Source organism: Myotis myotis, unplaced genomic scaffold (assembly GCF_014108235.1).
Source record: "Myotis myotis isolate mMyoMyo1 unplaced genomic scaffold, mMyoMyo1.p scaffold_m19_p_6, whole genome shotgun sequence".
Lineage (NCBI taxonomy): Eukaryota > Metazoa > Chordata > Mammalia > Chiroptera > Vespertilionidae > Myotis > Myotis myotis.
Window position 1 is genome coordinate 22,921,019 of NW_023416368.1, and position 12,568 is coordinate 22,933,586.

A 12,568-nucleotide genomic window follows, 5' to 3' on the forward strand; every position below is an offset into this window, starting at 1 on the left:
TTTATTTTGCATATGGCCTCAAGATCTTCTGAAGCCAATCAATGCATCCTTAAAAACATCTTAAATCAGTTTAATGTCAAGTGTCCAAAGACAACCTTCATTAGAAACACCTGTAGTGTGTTACCAGCAACCTATAGCATAAGTATTTCTAAAGTGGGGAATCCTTTTTTTTTTTTTTTTTACATGAATTCTGAAATTTTTTTTTTTATCTATTAGGGTGTACAAATTGCAGTGATAGGTCCTGAAGTATCAGTCACTTTGGCAATTTGGGAACAGATAAATGATAGACACAAGGTTTGGGGAAGTCTAGAAAATAAACAATCCCAGAAGTCAGAAGCAACTTTGGAACTGACTTTATTTGCAGTGGAACAAACTTGAAAGTAGTGTAGGATCCATTATATCTGGAGGACTCTTGCTAACCTCAGTTGCACTCCCAGGGAAATCCACTGTTTAAAGAGAATTGAAAGTGAATTTTGAGGTTCCAGGTAATTTAATTGCTGTAAATGCTTAGCATTTTCCATCATGAGACAGATTCAGGTTTCCACCACTCAACCTGAAAAAAAAGATAATGAGAGAAATCAAGGACCAAGTAATTGTGGCACCACCATAGAGAAAATAATGTGATTTAAAAATTACAACTCTAGTGGATAGAGCGTCGGCCTGTGGACTGAAAGGTCCCAGGTTTGATTTTGGCCAAGGGCACATGTCAGTCTTGAGGTCTTGATCCCTGGTAGGGGCCTGCAGGAGGCAGCTGATCAATTATTCTCTCTCATCATTGATGTTTCTATCTCTCTTTCCCTCTCTCTTCCTCTCTGAAATCAATAAAAATATATTTTAAAAAATAATCACAGGGGACCCAGAAATCCCTCTCCTGAGTATATACCCCAAAACCCCCAAGTCATGTATTTACAAAGATATATGCACCCCTATGTGCCTTGCAGCATTATTCTTGGTGGCCAAGACATGAAACATCCAGTGCCCCATGATAGAGGACTGGATAAAGAAGATGTGGTATATATACACAATTGAATAAATACTGCAACAACATCAACATGGATGGACCTTGAGAATATCACGCTAAGTGAAGTAAGTCAGACAGAAAAACCTAAGAACCATGTGATTTCACTCATATGTGAAATATAAAACTGAAAGTCCTGAACACAAACAGCAGTTGGTGGTAGCCAGAGAGAAGGGGGTGGGGAGGGAAGGGAGTCCTAACATATGGTGATAGGAGAAGATTTGACTTTGGGTTAGCACACAGTGCAATATACAGATCTTATAACATTGAAACCTGCATGATCATGTTGATCAATATCACCCCAATAAGTTTAATAAATAAAAAATATATAAGTAAATAAAAATCACATGGAAAAAAGCAAGCCTAGGCTGTGGCTTGCCTGTTTCACATTGAGTGCTATGAAAATTTATGAACTTTGTGCCAGTCCTTTCTCGTCCCTGGGTGGGTACCTTATCTGTAAAATGAGAGAATGGCCCAGGCCTGGTGGCTCAATTGATTAGAGTGTAGTCCGGTACACCAAAAGGTTTTGGGTTAGATTTCTGTTCAGAACACATGCCTAAGTTGTGTGTTCCCTCACATCGATGCTTCTCTCTCTCTCTCTCTCTCTCTCTCTCTCTCTCTCTCTCTCTCCCTCTCTCTACGTTCCTCTCTCTAAAATCAATAAACATATATTTGGGTGAGGAAAATTAATTAATAAAGAAAAAATGAGTGCTTAACTTTCCTTTCAACTCTAACTTTAAGACTATAGGGAACGCTGCCTTTACCATTTATTTCTGCAATAATGATTTAACAAGCACTCAATAAACTATGGAACTATAAAAAACAAGAGCAGTTTGATTTTGCCTTATTCCCACCTTCAAAGATGAACATTCATTGATTTTGAAAACTGAGATATCTAACTCTTTTTTAGCCACATGTTGTAATTTTAAACAGCCTTATTATAATCACCTTATTTCTTGTCTTGTAGATAAACGAAGTGTAATTGTTAAAGGTTGGCATGGCTCACCAAATCCAATCTTTTTAGTATTGTTATTTAAGTTTGAAATCTATTTTCATAGTTTACACTTAGGGACCCATGAGATTCAAAGTCCCCTTCATTGACTAATAGGTTTCATTTATTTGCTGTCTTCTATTGCACAAAAATAAAAGCTCCATGGAAGTTGGAAATGCTATGTATTTTGCTCACCATCTTACCACCAGTGCTTAGAGCAATGCATGCTATATAGTGTTTAATGAATATTTGGAAAATGAATGACTGAATAATAGATTTCCTTCTAACTTAAAAAGCTAAATATAACACATGCCTCAGGACAAATACCCAAGGTACTATTGAGAGGAAACTACAAAGACACAGAGAGAAATGTTCTTTATTCCCTTTGGACAGAATAATATTTTCTGATCCAAAGAAACATCAAGTCCTCTTACCTTTTTGCTTCATTAAATAAACAGCGGTTACCATAGGTTTTACCATCAGAACCACAGACTGGTTTGTAGATAGAGTGACATCTTATCTTTACAGTTGGGTTCTTGCTGCTGCCCTTGCCAGTCTACAGTAATGAGAAAGACCATTAGAGAAATATAGGGGACTAATTGAATTCTGAAATTGTAAGAAATATTTATTGCTGATTAGCTATTGATTAAGCATTATACTAAACCAATCGTTTTGTTGAGCCTTTGTATTTTAACTTAATCCATGCAACAATATGAAAGACGAGTACAATCTGTTCTATTGTATAGGTATAGGTGTATTGTATTTAAGTGACAAGACCATCTATGGATTAAATATTCAAGCTGGATTCAAACCCTGCGTTATCTGATTTGAGAGCCACTGCTTCAGCACATGTCAGAATGCCTCTACTTTAATCCTTTGTAGACAAACCTTCCCCTAGCTGAGAAATAACAATTAGGGAAAAGTCTACTGGCAAATACAAAACACATATGGTCATAATTTATTGAACCTTACTTCTTTCTTGTCCCATGAAAGAAAATGAGTCAAGAGGTAGATTTATGCAGTCATTTAAGCAGTACCTGAAGCATTTACTCAGATTCAAGTTATAGAATGACAGAAGCCTATGAATATAAAGAAGCTTTGACTAGCAGATGGGAACAGAAACACTGAATACAATGGTGAGGACCTTCAATCGGAGGCTTAGTCTTTTGGGGCCAAGGAAGATGAATAAATACTTTTGTGTTTTCTATTGGTTTAGAGCAGGGGTTCTCAAACTACAGCCCGCGGGCCACATGCAAATACAAATATTGTATTTGTTCCCGTTTTTGTTTTTTTACTTCAAAATAAGATATGTGCAGTGTGCGTAGGAATTTGTTCATAGGTTTTTTAAACTATAGTCCGGTCCTCCAACGGTCTGAGGGACAGTGAACTGGCCCACTGTTTAAAAAGTTTGAAGACCCCTGGTTTAGAGCTTACCATCCTTTTCACATCAATCCATTACTTTTCTTTTCACATTCTCTGTTGTGACAATCTAAACACTCAGACCTGTCTGGTGGTGGCATTAAGGTCTGGATGGCAGGAACATCCCTGGGACATTACTACTTCATGCCAGCCAAGACATAAACAATGAGAGGTACAGGCAGCTTTCATTGAAAGGGAGTTGAGGAATGGCTAGTTATGAGATAAAAAATGAAGTTTCATTAATAAGATGAGATCAAAGTAGTGTTCTATAAAACCCTTTGGATGTATTAAGTGAAGTGTACAGAATCACTGTTAAATGGAATTAGGAGGCTGGTAATTGGAAGAGAGACTGGCAAGCACAGTAGGCCTCAGAAGGCAATGTAGGTGTCATGGATATGCACCTGTTTGCATGATGGCTCCCAGACATCAGGCATTTGTCGACTTATCCGACAAATAGTTTAAGAGAACCCAGTCTATGCCTATGTTATTCTGAGATTTGGAGATACAGGTTTGGGAAAAAAAAGGTACTTTCTTTATGAAGTTCATGCTAACTGAATAGAGAGAAAATCAATTATAAGGCGATAAGGTACACACCATAATAAAGGATATCATTAGAATTAGGAATACATTTGTAGAAAATCAAAGGATTTTGTACAATTTATATATATAAAAGCCTAATATGCAAAGCGTTCCCTAGGGAGTTCGACTGACCAGGAGTTCAATTGCTCGCTATGATGTGCACTGACCACCAGGGGAAAGCACGGAGTGAAGGAAAGTCCCAGCTGGCAGCTGGCAGCCAGGGAAGGGAGACCCTGGCCAGCAGCTGGTAGCCACTAGGGAACCTATCTGTGCACGAATTCCGTGCACTGGGCCTCTAGTATTATAATAAGTGAGCAAGAGTGGCATGACATGTTCCATGATGTCAATCACAGACATGGGGTGCAATGTTAAAAACTCTCCAATGCCTTGCTCAGGGATTTGGATTTTATCTTCTAGACAGTGTTGCACCACTGAAGAACTTTCATCAGGTCAGATTTGTGATTTAGAAATGCCACCTGAGTGGGGTATAGATTATGGATGGGATGGAAATGAGCATGAAAGTTAAATCTGGTGGAAATGAGGCTCAATTAATGAGGGTTTGAGCTAGTCCAGTAAAGGTAGGAATGCCTGAGTGGAAAAGAGTGGTAGGAAATGAGGGATGGATGTAAGACCATGATACTAATGATCATAGATGTATACAAAAATAACCACCTCCAAATTCTCTCTTCTTTCATTGAATCACTGTCATTGCAAAGTGTTTGTCATTAGTAAAGTGTATTCTGTTAACAATTTTCAAAACTTGGAAAATAGAATTGCTGAAATAAGTTGACCAAAGAAGGAAAAAAAATAAATTAACACATACCTGACTCTTCATATTGCCACCCAACAGGTTACCTACATTTTTTCTTTCTTCTTGACTGTAGAAAGACCTTGGTTTTCCTCGTTGGCTAGAAGATCCTGGTTTTCCTGGTTGGCTAGATGATCCTGACTTCCCTTGCTGGCTAGAAGATCCTGGTTTTCCTGGTTGGCTAGATGATCCTTGTTTTCCTTGTTGGCTAAATGACTCTGGCTCTCCTTTCTGGCCAGAAGATTCTGACTTTTCTTTCTGGCTATAAGATCCTGGTTTTCCTTGCTGGCTAGATAATCCTGAAACCCCTTGCTGGCCAGAAGACCCTGGCTTCCTTTGCTGGGTAGATGATCCTGGTTTTTCGTGCTCACTAGACATTTCTGAACTAGCTTTTTGGTTAGATTCTCCTAAATTCCCTTGCAGACTCCCAGGCTGATTTAAAATTCCTGGCTTCCCTTGCTGATTAAGACTCCCAAGTTTCCCTGGTTGGTTAGAATACCCTGGTTTTCCAGAAAAAATAAAGATCTCTGATTTTCTTTGTGTGTTGCTATCACCCTTCTCATTAGATTCTTTTTGTCTCCCCTGAGGGTTAGCTTCATTGTTTCTCTCTAAGATAAGTGCAGGTTCTGGACCCTCCTCTAGTTTAATAACACTTGTTTTCAAAGTCTGTGTTGAAGACACTGGAGATAAAAAAAAAAAAAAGGACAAAAATAAAAATAAAGTTACTTAACCTCAAGAATTTAAAATCAACATCCTTCATACCAAGATATAATATGTATTTAATGCCTCTTTGATTTTTTTGACCAAACCTCAAGACAGAATCTTTTCCCCATTACTTTTGATACCTTAGAATATTTTGTGTCCTCCATTTCTTTCTTGACCATATTACATGGTTTCCCAAAAGCATGGGGTCAAGAGAACTTGATTCGTTTCTAAATCAGAGTTTGAATTATTTGCACTGGGCCTTAATACTACCACAAATTCCTTTTAATGACTTTCTGATTAATTAAAAAAACTGATTAATGCCTTATGTAAGCTTTCTTCATATCACAGAACCCTTTCTCATATTCCCAACATTATCTTATGTAAATGTCATCGACTCCCCAGATATAAAAGCTGTCAAGCGTGAGTCCTCCTTTCATATTCTCTTCTCCATCTCTATATTTGTTTTCTGTAGATATAGTCTTTCCCACTAACCCCATCCCAAAGGCAGTGGTTTTCCTTACTGAGAATATATTTTTTTCAATAACCTTTATGCCCACATTTCTCATAAAATCTTTAGGATTAATCAATTGCTCATACTCTCTCTGGTGGTTATTTGTGTCTTTCTCTTGTCAAACCACTCCAAAAAATGGTAGATATTATGTGACTATCTTAAAACCCATATTTCAGAATTTACTCACTCTATCTTATCTACTCTACCTGCTTCTCAAATTTATTTTGGAAGCCCACCCAATCTGTATGTATATGTGATGATTAGATAGATAGATAGATAGATAGATAGATAGATAGATAGATAGATAGATTTATTATACTAGATATAGTATATATGTATTAGATTTATCCAGATTCTATTCCAAAGTGTGTAGGCTCTAGAACACAATGTATAAGCAAATGGAATGACTTTAGAGCTGTTAAGTACAATGGTATTCCATTAGGTATTATGCTTTTCTTGTACTCAGTTTGGTACAAGGGTTTATTTTTGGCTTTCTTGCCTTTTCTATTTGATGACTCATCTTTATTCCCCCACCTTCTTAATTTGAGGTTTCCACAAAAGTTTTATTAAGGTTCACTTTTTATTTTTCTTAATGAGCTTCCTTGGTATTTTTTTTTTTCATATAAGAAGTACAGGTTATATAGCCAGAAAAACTGATAATAAAAGAATTATTTTTAGCAGAGCAATGAGTGTATGCCTGAGTTTTAAGAACCAAACATTGTTCATTAGCAGGCACTAACTTCGAGTAGAAATCAAATAGAATAAAAATTTAGATGAAATGAATAAAAAGATTGGTTGATCTTTGTTGTTGTTGTTGTAGTTTGTTTGGCTTTTCAAAATAATACAAAGCCATATACTAGTAAGAAATTGCATCAAAACCTAAAGATATAAAAAAGGGAAATAGTTTAAAGTAACTTTCCCTTTATCTTCTGTCCTAATACCTCCAATTCTCTACTTAGGACACAATTATATTTACCAGGGCTTTCTGTATTATTACAGATATCTCTGTATTTACAAATGTATTTGAATATATTTTTCAACACAATTGGTAGCACATTGTACACACTACTGTACTCATTTTCTCCATTAAAATATGCAGTCAGGTTACCTCTATAACAATATAGAGAGAGCACCTTAATTATTGACCCCAATGGCTGCATATGATCTCATTTAAGTTTACAATAATTTATTTAACCAGTCTTTTAGCGATGAGTCCTTAGTTTATTTTCTTCTTTATTACAAACCATGATTTAATGACATTTCTAATAATACATAAATTTGTAGGATAAAAACCAGTGGTGAAATATTTAAGTAAAAAAAGATAACTAAGATATTAAAATATGGTTTAACCGCCCATTTTTAAGTTAAAATTTTGTAAAATAATTATCTTCAGTTTTTGTTCCATACTTTTCTCTTCTGATTTTACAAACTCTAAATTCATTCTTGGCATCGCTGTATATTATAATAGGCATTCCTGATTTCTCACTCTTCTTCATCCTTCAAAACCATATAACCATTACATATGGTATTAATGTACTTTCTTCCAGCCACAAATTCCTGCTGAATACATACTAAATGTTATCTATCAAGACACTGAAATACACAAGAAATATGGTACCTGGCATCATGTTTAGTAAGGAATTTTTATCTGTATGCTTTTGTCCCCTGAGAAACACACACACACACACACACACACACACACACTCCTCCTCCTCCTTTTTCCCATCCTATCACTTAGCTCTATAATCTTATTTCTTAACTGTTACTTTGACAGTTTCCTAAATGGCATATCTGTACAACTTTTCACACATCCAATTTATTTTCAATATCACTACAGACAGATATCTCTTAACAGAATGGCTCTGATCACCCCTGTACTCAACAATCTGAAAACAACTGCAATGCTTAAAATGAGAAGAGAGCCACGATATCTTGTGTTCCAACAATAAGCAACTGAAGGTCATAGGCACTTTACTTTCATTATTTCCTTTCACTAGCTATAAGAAAAGAATGATCAAGTAGGAGGTCGTAATTTGGAGATAAATTGAAATAGGTTTCATTTATCCTAACTTATTGTCTTGAGAAATATATTATCTGTGTCATTTATTATCTTGAGAAATTTTCATTGCTTGCTGGAAATTTACATCTCTGAAAACAGACAACCTAACTGTACAGAGGTAAGGAATAGAGAGAAGTATTTTGAGTAAGAGGCACCTAAGAAGAATGCAAGTAATGGTGTCTAGTGCTAGTGTACACGTGATTCCTATAACACCCTGTAGGAATGTCTAATTATTTTCATTCTGCAAACGAGAAAACTGAGGCTAAAACAGGTTAAGTAAATTATTCCAAAGAACATAAGTAGAAAAGTGAAAAGCCAGGATTCGAACACTTTTCTATTTTACCATATAGACCTGCATCATCACACAAAATCATATTCTTTGTGGAACATAAATTTGAGCATTTACAAATTCACCTAATCCTCTTAGACTAATTTTTCTTTCTAGTCTAATGTCATACTTTTCCCATTTCCTTGTTTCTGTTTCTCTTCAGACACATCAAACTATCCACTGTTGTCTCACCCAATCACTATTTTTATAACCCTGATCTATATGTTGTATGAAATTATCTTATTCCATTTCAATGTCTGATAGATACTCACATTTTTAAAAATTTTCTGACAATGTCTTAGTAAATCACTGAACATTTCTAACTCTTTACTTTGAGAGTTGGAAGAAAAGTCATTGTATGCAACTTTCCTTACCTGGGAGCATGGCCAAGAACATGAAGGGAAGGAAAAGAAAAGCCTTCATGTTAAAGCCAGTTGTTTCAGACTCAGTTGGGTTGGATGGAGCTAAGGGTAACTCTTCAGTAGAAGCTTTCTGAATAAAGCATGTTGATCACCACCATGCTATATATTTGAAAACTCCTCCATCCTAATTGCTAAACATGGTCATTGTGAGAAAATAAAATTACAGAGTAACTTTGGCAAACTGTAAGGTGTTGCTTCTTGAGTGATTGTCATTTTTTAAATTAGCTTCACACCTCAACTCCCATAAATATCCAAACTTTAATATGCTTCAATAGGATATTTTTCTCACAGAAAAAAATTAAATAAAAATGGAGAAACCCATCTGGGAAAGTAAACTTAGTGTTCACTTTCTAATTGTTAAGAAAGGATTTATCATTAGTCAGTAGTCTTATTGACCCTGTAAGTTTATATGTCTACAATAGACATTCCCATGACCTTTTTCTGCAAGTAAATTAGGTGCCAATTATTTACCTCAAATTATATTTTAAAAGCAAGTAAAACCACATTGAGTATTGGAAATTACTAAGGGATGAATACACCCAGTGGGAAATAATGATGGGTAATTTAGTTTTATGAGGTAATAGGAGACAATAGATTTCATGTTTGAGAATAACATTACACTCTGAGCCTTCTTGCCTCAAGATACTACGCCAAACAGAAGCTCATGTGAAAGTCACTTTGGGATACTTAGTCAGTCATAAACATAATATTATAAAGCCCTAGAATAATGTCTTTAATAATGGCTGCTCCACATAAGAAAAATGTGAATTAATTGAAGCATGTTCAAAAGAAAATGACCTTGGTAAGGTGAGGTCTGGAGACCAGAGAGCATAAAGTTTGTTGATGGCAGTAAGAAATAGAAGCATGAATAAAGACAGACTTAGGAGTGGCATTGCATTCATCATCTGAAGGGCATTAAATGGTGAAGGGTGTTAGAATTTGATAGAATTTGTAGCTCAGGATGACAGAATTCATTCTAATATAAGTGCAGGATAAATATTTTTGAATTCTAAAGAATTCAAATTTCAGCTTTGGGAAGGAAGGTAAACAAAATGATTCTTCCAATCCCTTCCAATTCTAAGGTCCTCAGATTTAGGGGTTTTGAATTATGTTTGGTTTTCACATTAGCTTATTTAGAAGGCCAAATTTGATAATGATAAATTATTTTATTTAATCAAGCCAACAATTTTAAGGCATCAAAAAAGACAAAAGTATACATTATTGTAGTAAAAAGGTAACTTTTCCCCTGTACATAATTATTCTCTGTAATGGCTGGAATATATATATATATATATATATATATATATATATCCATCCCATATGTTATAACCCATATAATATACCCAATAATGTGTATATGTATATAGACATTTTTTAAAGATCAAGTGACTTTTACCAAAATTTCATTATGAAAAGTTTCAAAATACAGACACGTTGAAAGAATTACATGGTGAAAACCCATATACATACCACCAGGATTCTTCAATTAAAATTTTGCTATATCTGCTCTACTATATATTGGCCAAACTGGGTAAATATGATGACAGTTAATTTTACATATAGAAACTCATCAATAGCATTTAATGCAGTACATCCCCAAATATCAACAAATAGACCACAACAGCTGCTTCGCATTTTTCCAGGAAAATTATTTTTTAAATACCACCATCATCTCTCTTAGCCATGCTTTTTTCTTAACCTCAGTATTATCATACTTCAAAGTGGCATGCATAAATAACCAATAGGGCTGAGTGCCTTGTATGTGAGGATATTGCAGTGGGAAGACAGGCTCATGAGCCTATCCTCTGAGGTCTCAGAGACAGCCTTCCTGAGTAGTTGGAGGTATTGTTGTGTTGTGTTGAGTAAAGCAGGGCACTCACTATGTGCTTATTCTCCAAACCATTCCAAAGGCCTTTTTAATAATTGTTTTTATTTTTTTAGCGGGCTTAATTCACTTTATTTTTTTTGTATAAAATTATGTGGTGGCCACAGCTGGAGCCTGGGTCCTCTGCACAGAAACTCTTGTGTGGGTCTTTACAAGATGGTCAGTGAATTCCTGGTAGGGAGACTTGGTGAACACAGTCTCTTTCCAGAGATCTGGGGTGAGATAGCTGTAGGTCTTAGAGATGGCATCAAAGGTGGCCTTGGCGAAGTTGCCCAGGGTGACAGTGCAGCCCCTGGCCGAAGTGTAGCAGTCGTCAATACCAGCCATCATCAGCAACTTCTTAGGCACAGGGGCCGAGACAATGCTGTACCCCTGAGAGCAGGGATGAGGCGCACCAGTACAGAGCCACAGCGGCCAGTCACCTTGCAAGGTACGGTGTGGGGCTTGCCGATCTTGTTTCCCCAGGAGCCTCGCCGCACGGGCACAATAGAGAGCTTGGCCAGGATAATGGCTCCACGATGGCAGTGGCTACTTCCTTTGAGCACTTAACACCCAGACGGACGCGTCCATTGTAGTCCCCAATGGCGACAACTGCCTTGAACCGGGTCTTCTGGCCAGCACGTGTCTGCTTTTGCACAGGCATGATCTTCAAGACTTCGTCCTTGAGGGACGCCCCCAAGAAAAAGTCAATGATCTCCGATTCCTTGATGAGCAAGGAGAATAGACAGATTTCCTCTGGGGACTTGATTTTCATGTCCTTGACCAGGCGGCCCAGTTTGGTGACAGGGATCCACTCCTTGTCCTCGGCTTTGCCTCCACGAGCTCCGCGGCCTCGGCCCCAGCCCCGACCCCGGCCGAGACCCCCGCCCTGGATGCCGCTGCCAAATCCTCCACTGAAGCCGCCACGACCTCCTATTCCGGGGCCCCCAGGGCCTCCGGGCCCTCCCGCAGCACCTGCGTCATCCGCCATTTGGTGTTTCGTCGGAAAAGAAGCAATAATTGTTTTTAATACTTCAATTATCTTAAATGGAATATTTGATTTCGCCTTTTATGATGAGAATTCTCCCACCTTTAGAAATGTCTTCCATTATTATCTTCCTTTACATTTGGGAGAAAGGTCAAAATTCTATTTTGGAGTAGGCTCAGAAAATGCTTGCTGTCTCAGTATCTTGGAGTGGGATTCTTGGTCAAGGCTATTCTTCCAGAAATCATCATATTTGGGTGGAAACAACAGCAGCAATGAAGTCAAATGACCCAAGCTGTTTGTCTCCTGTTTCTTAATCTATGTGATCTTATGCAAGCCTCTCTCTCTCTCTCTCTCTCTCTCTCTCTCTCTCTCTCTCTCTCTCTCTCCCTTTTGTTCGATTTCCCTTTCCTCTTATTTCTAAAATTATAATAGCCCACTGAAAGAGTCAAATTATACTAAGTGGTTGGGTTTGGTGGGAAAAGTTCCTATCTGCAGTTTAATCTCTTTGGTTTCTGATTGTGAGCTATTTTATAGCATTCTTTGCCCAGTTACCTGATTCAATCTCAACAAGCCATTTGTCATGCAGCTAAAGGGTAGGGAACTTTGAACTCCCTATTTGTTTTCTCCTGCTAAATACCTTTCCTTTCAATTCTTCCTCAGGCACATGTCAAGCTTTGTTCTTTGAACCTCAAGAGGTGTGTGAAAATTGAGCATACATAGTAAAAGATAGAAGGTATCAGCTACATAGCATTCATTAAGATATTCAGACACAGACATAAATAGGTTGAACTGAATCCAGCAGACCAATTGTTTGGTCTGGTCTTTCAAATATAGTTCATAGTGCATGGAAGACAATGACTCTTAAATTCAGTGCCA

The 12,568-nt window shown here is 37.0% G+C and overlaps 1 protein-coding gene and 1 pseudogene across 1 annotated transcript; both read right to left on the minus strand.

Moving 5' to 3' along the window:
- Positions 1-507: 507 nt before the first annotated feature.
- MARCOL (MARCO like) lies at positions 508-7,527 on the minus strand. The gene is made up of 4 exons (XM_036312563.1): positions 7,458-7,527; positions 4,831-5,495; positions 2,444-2,565; positions 508-553 (listed from the first exon to the last, which is right to left on the minus strand). Exons 1-4 carry the CDS (start codon positions 7,525-7,527, stop codon positions 508-510), a joined length of 903 nt encoding a protein of 300 aa, XP_036168456.1.
- A 3,278-nt stretch (positions 7,528-10,805) lies between these two features.
- On the minus strand, positions 10,806-11,700 carry LOC118658408 (annotated as a pseudogene).
- Positions 11,701-12,568: the final 868 nt, after the last annotated feature.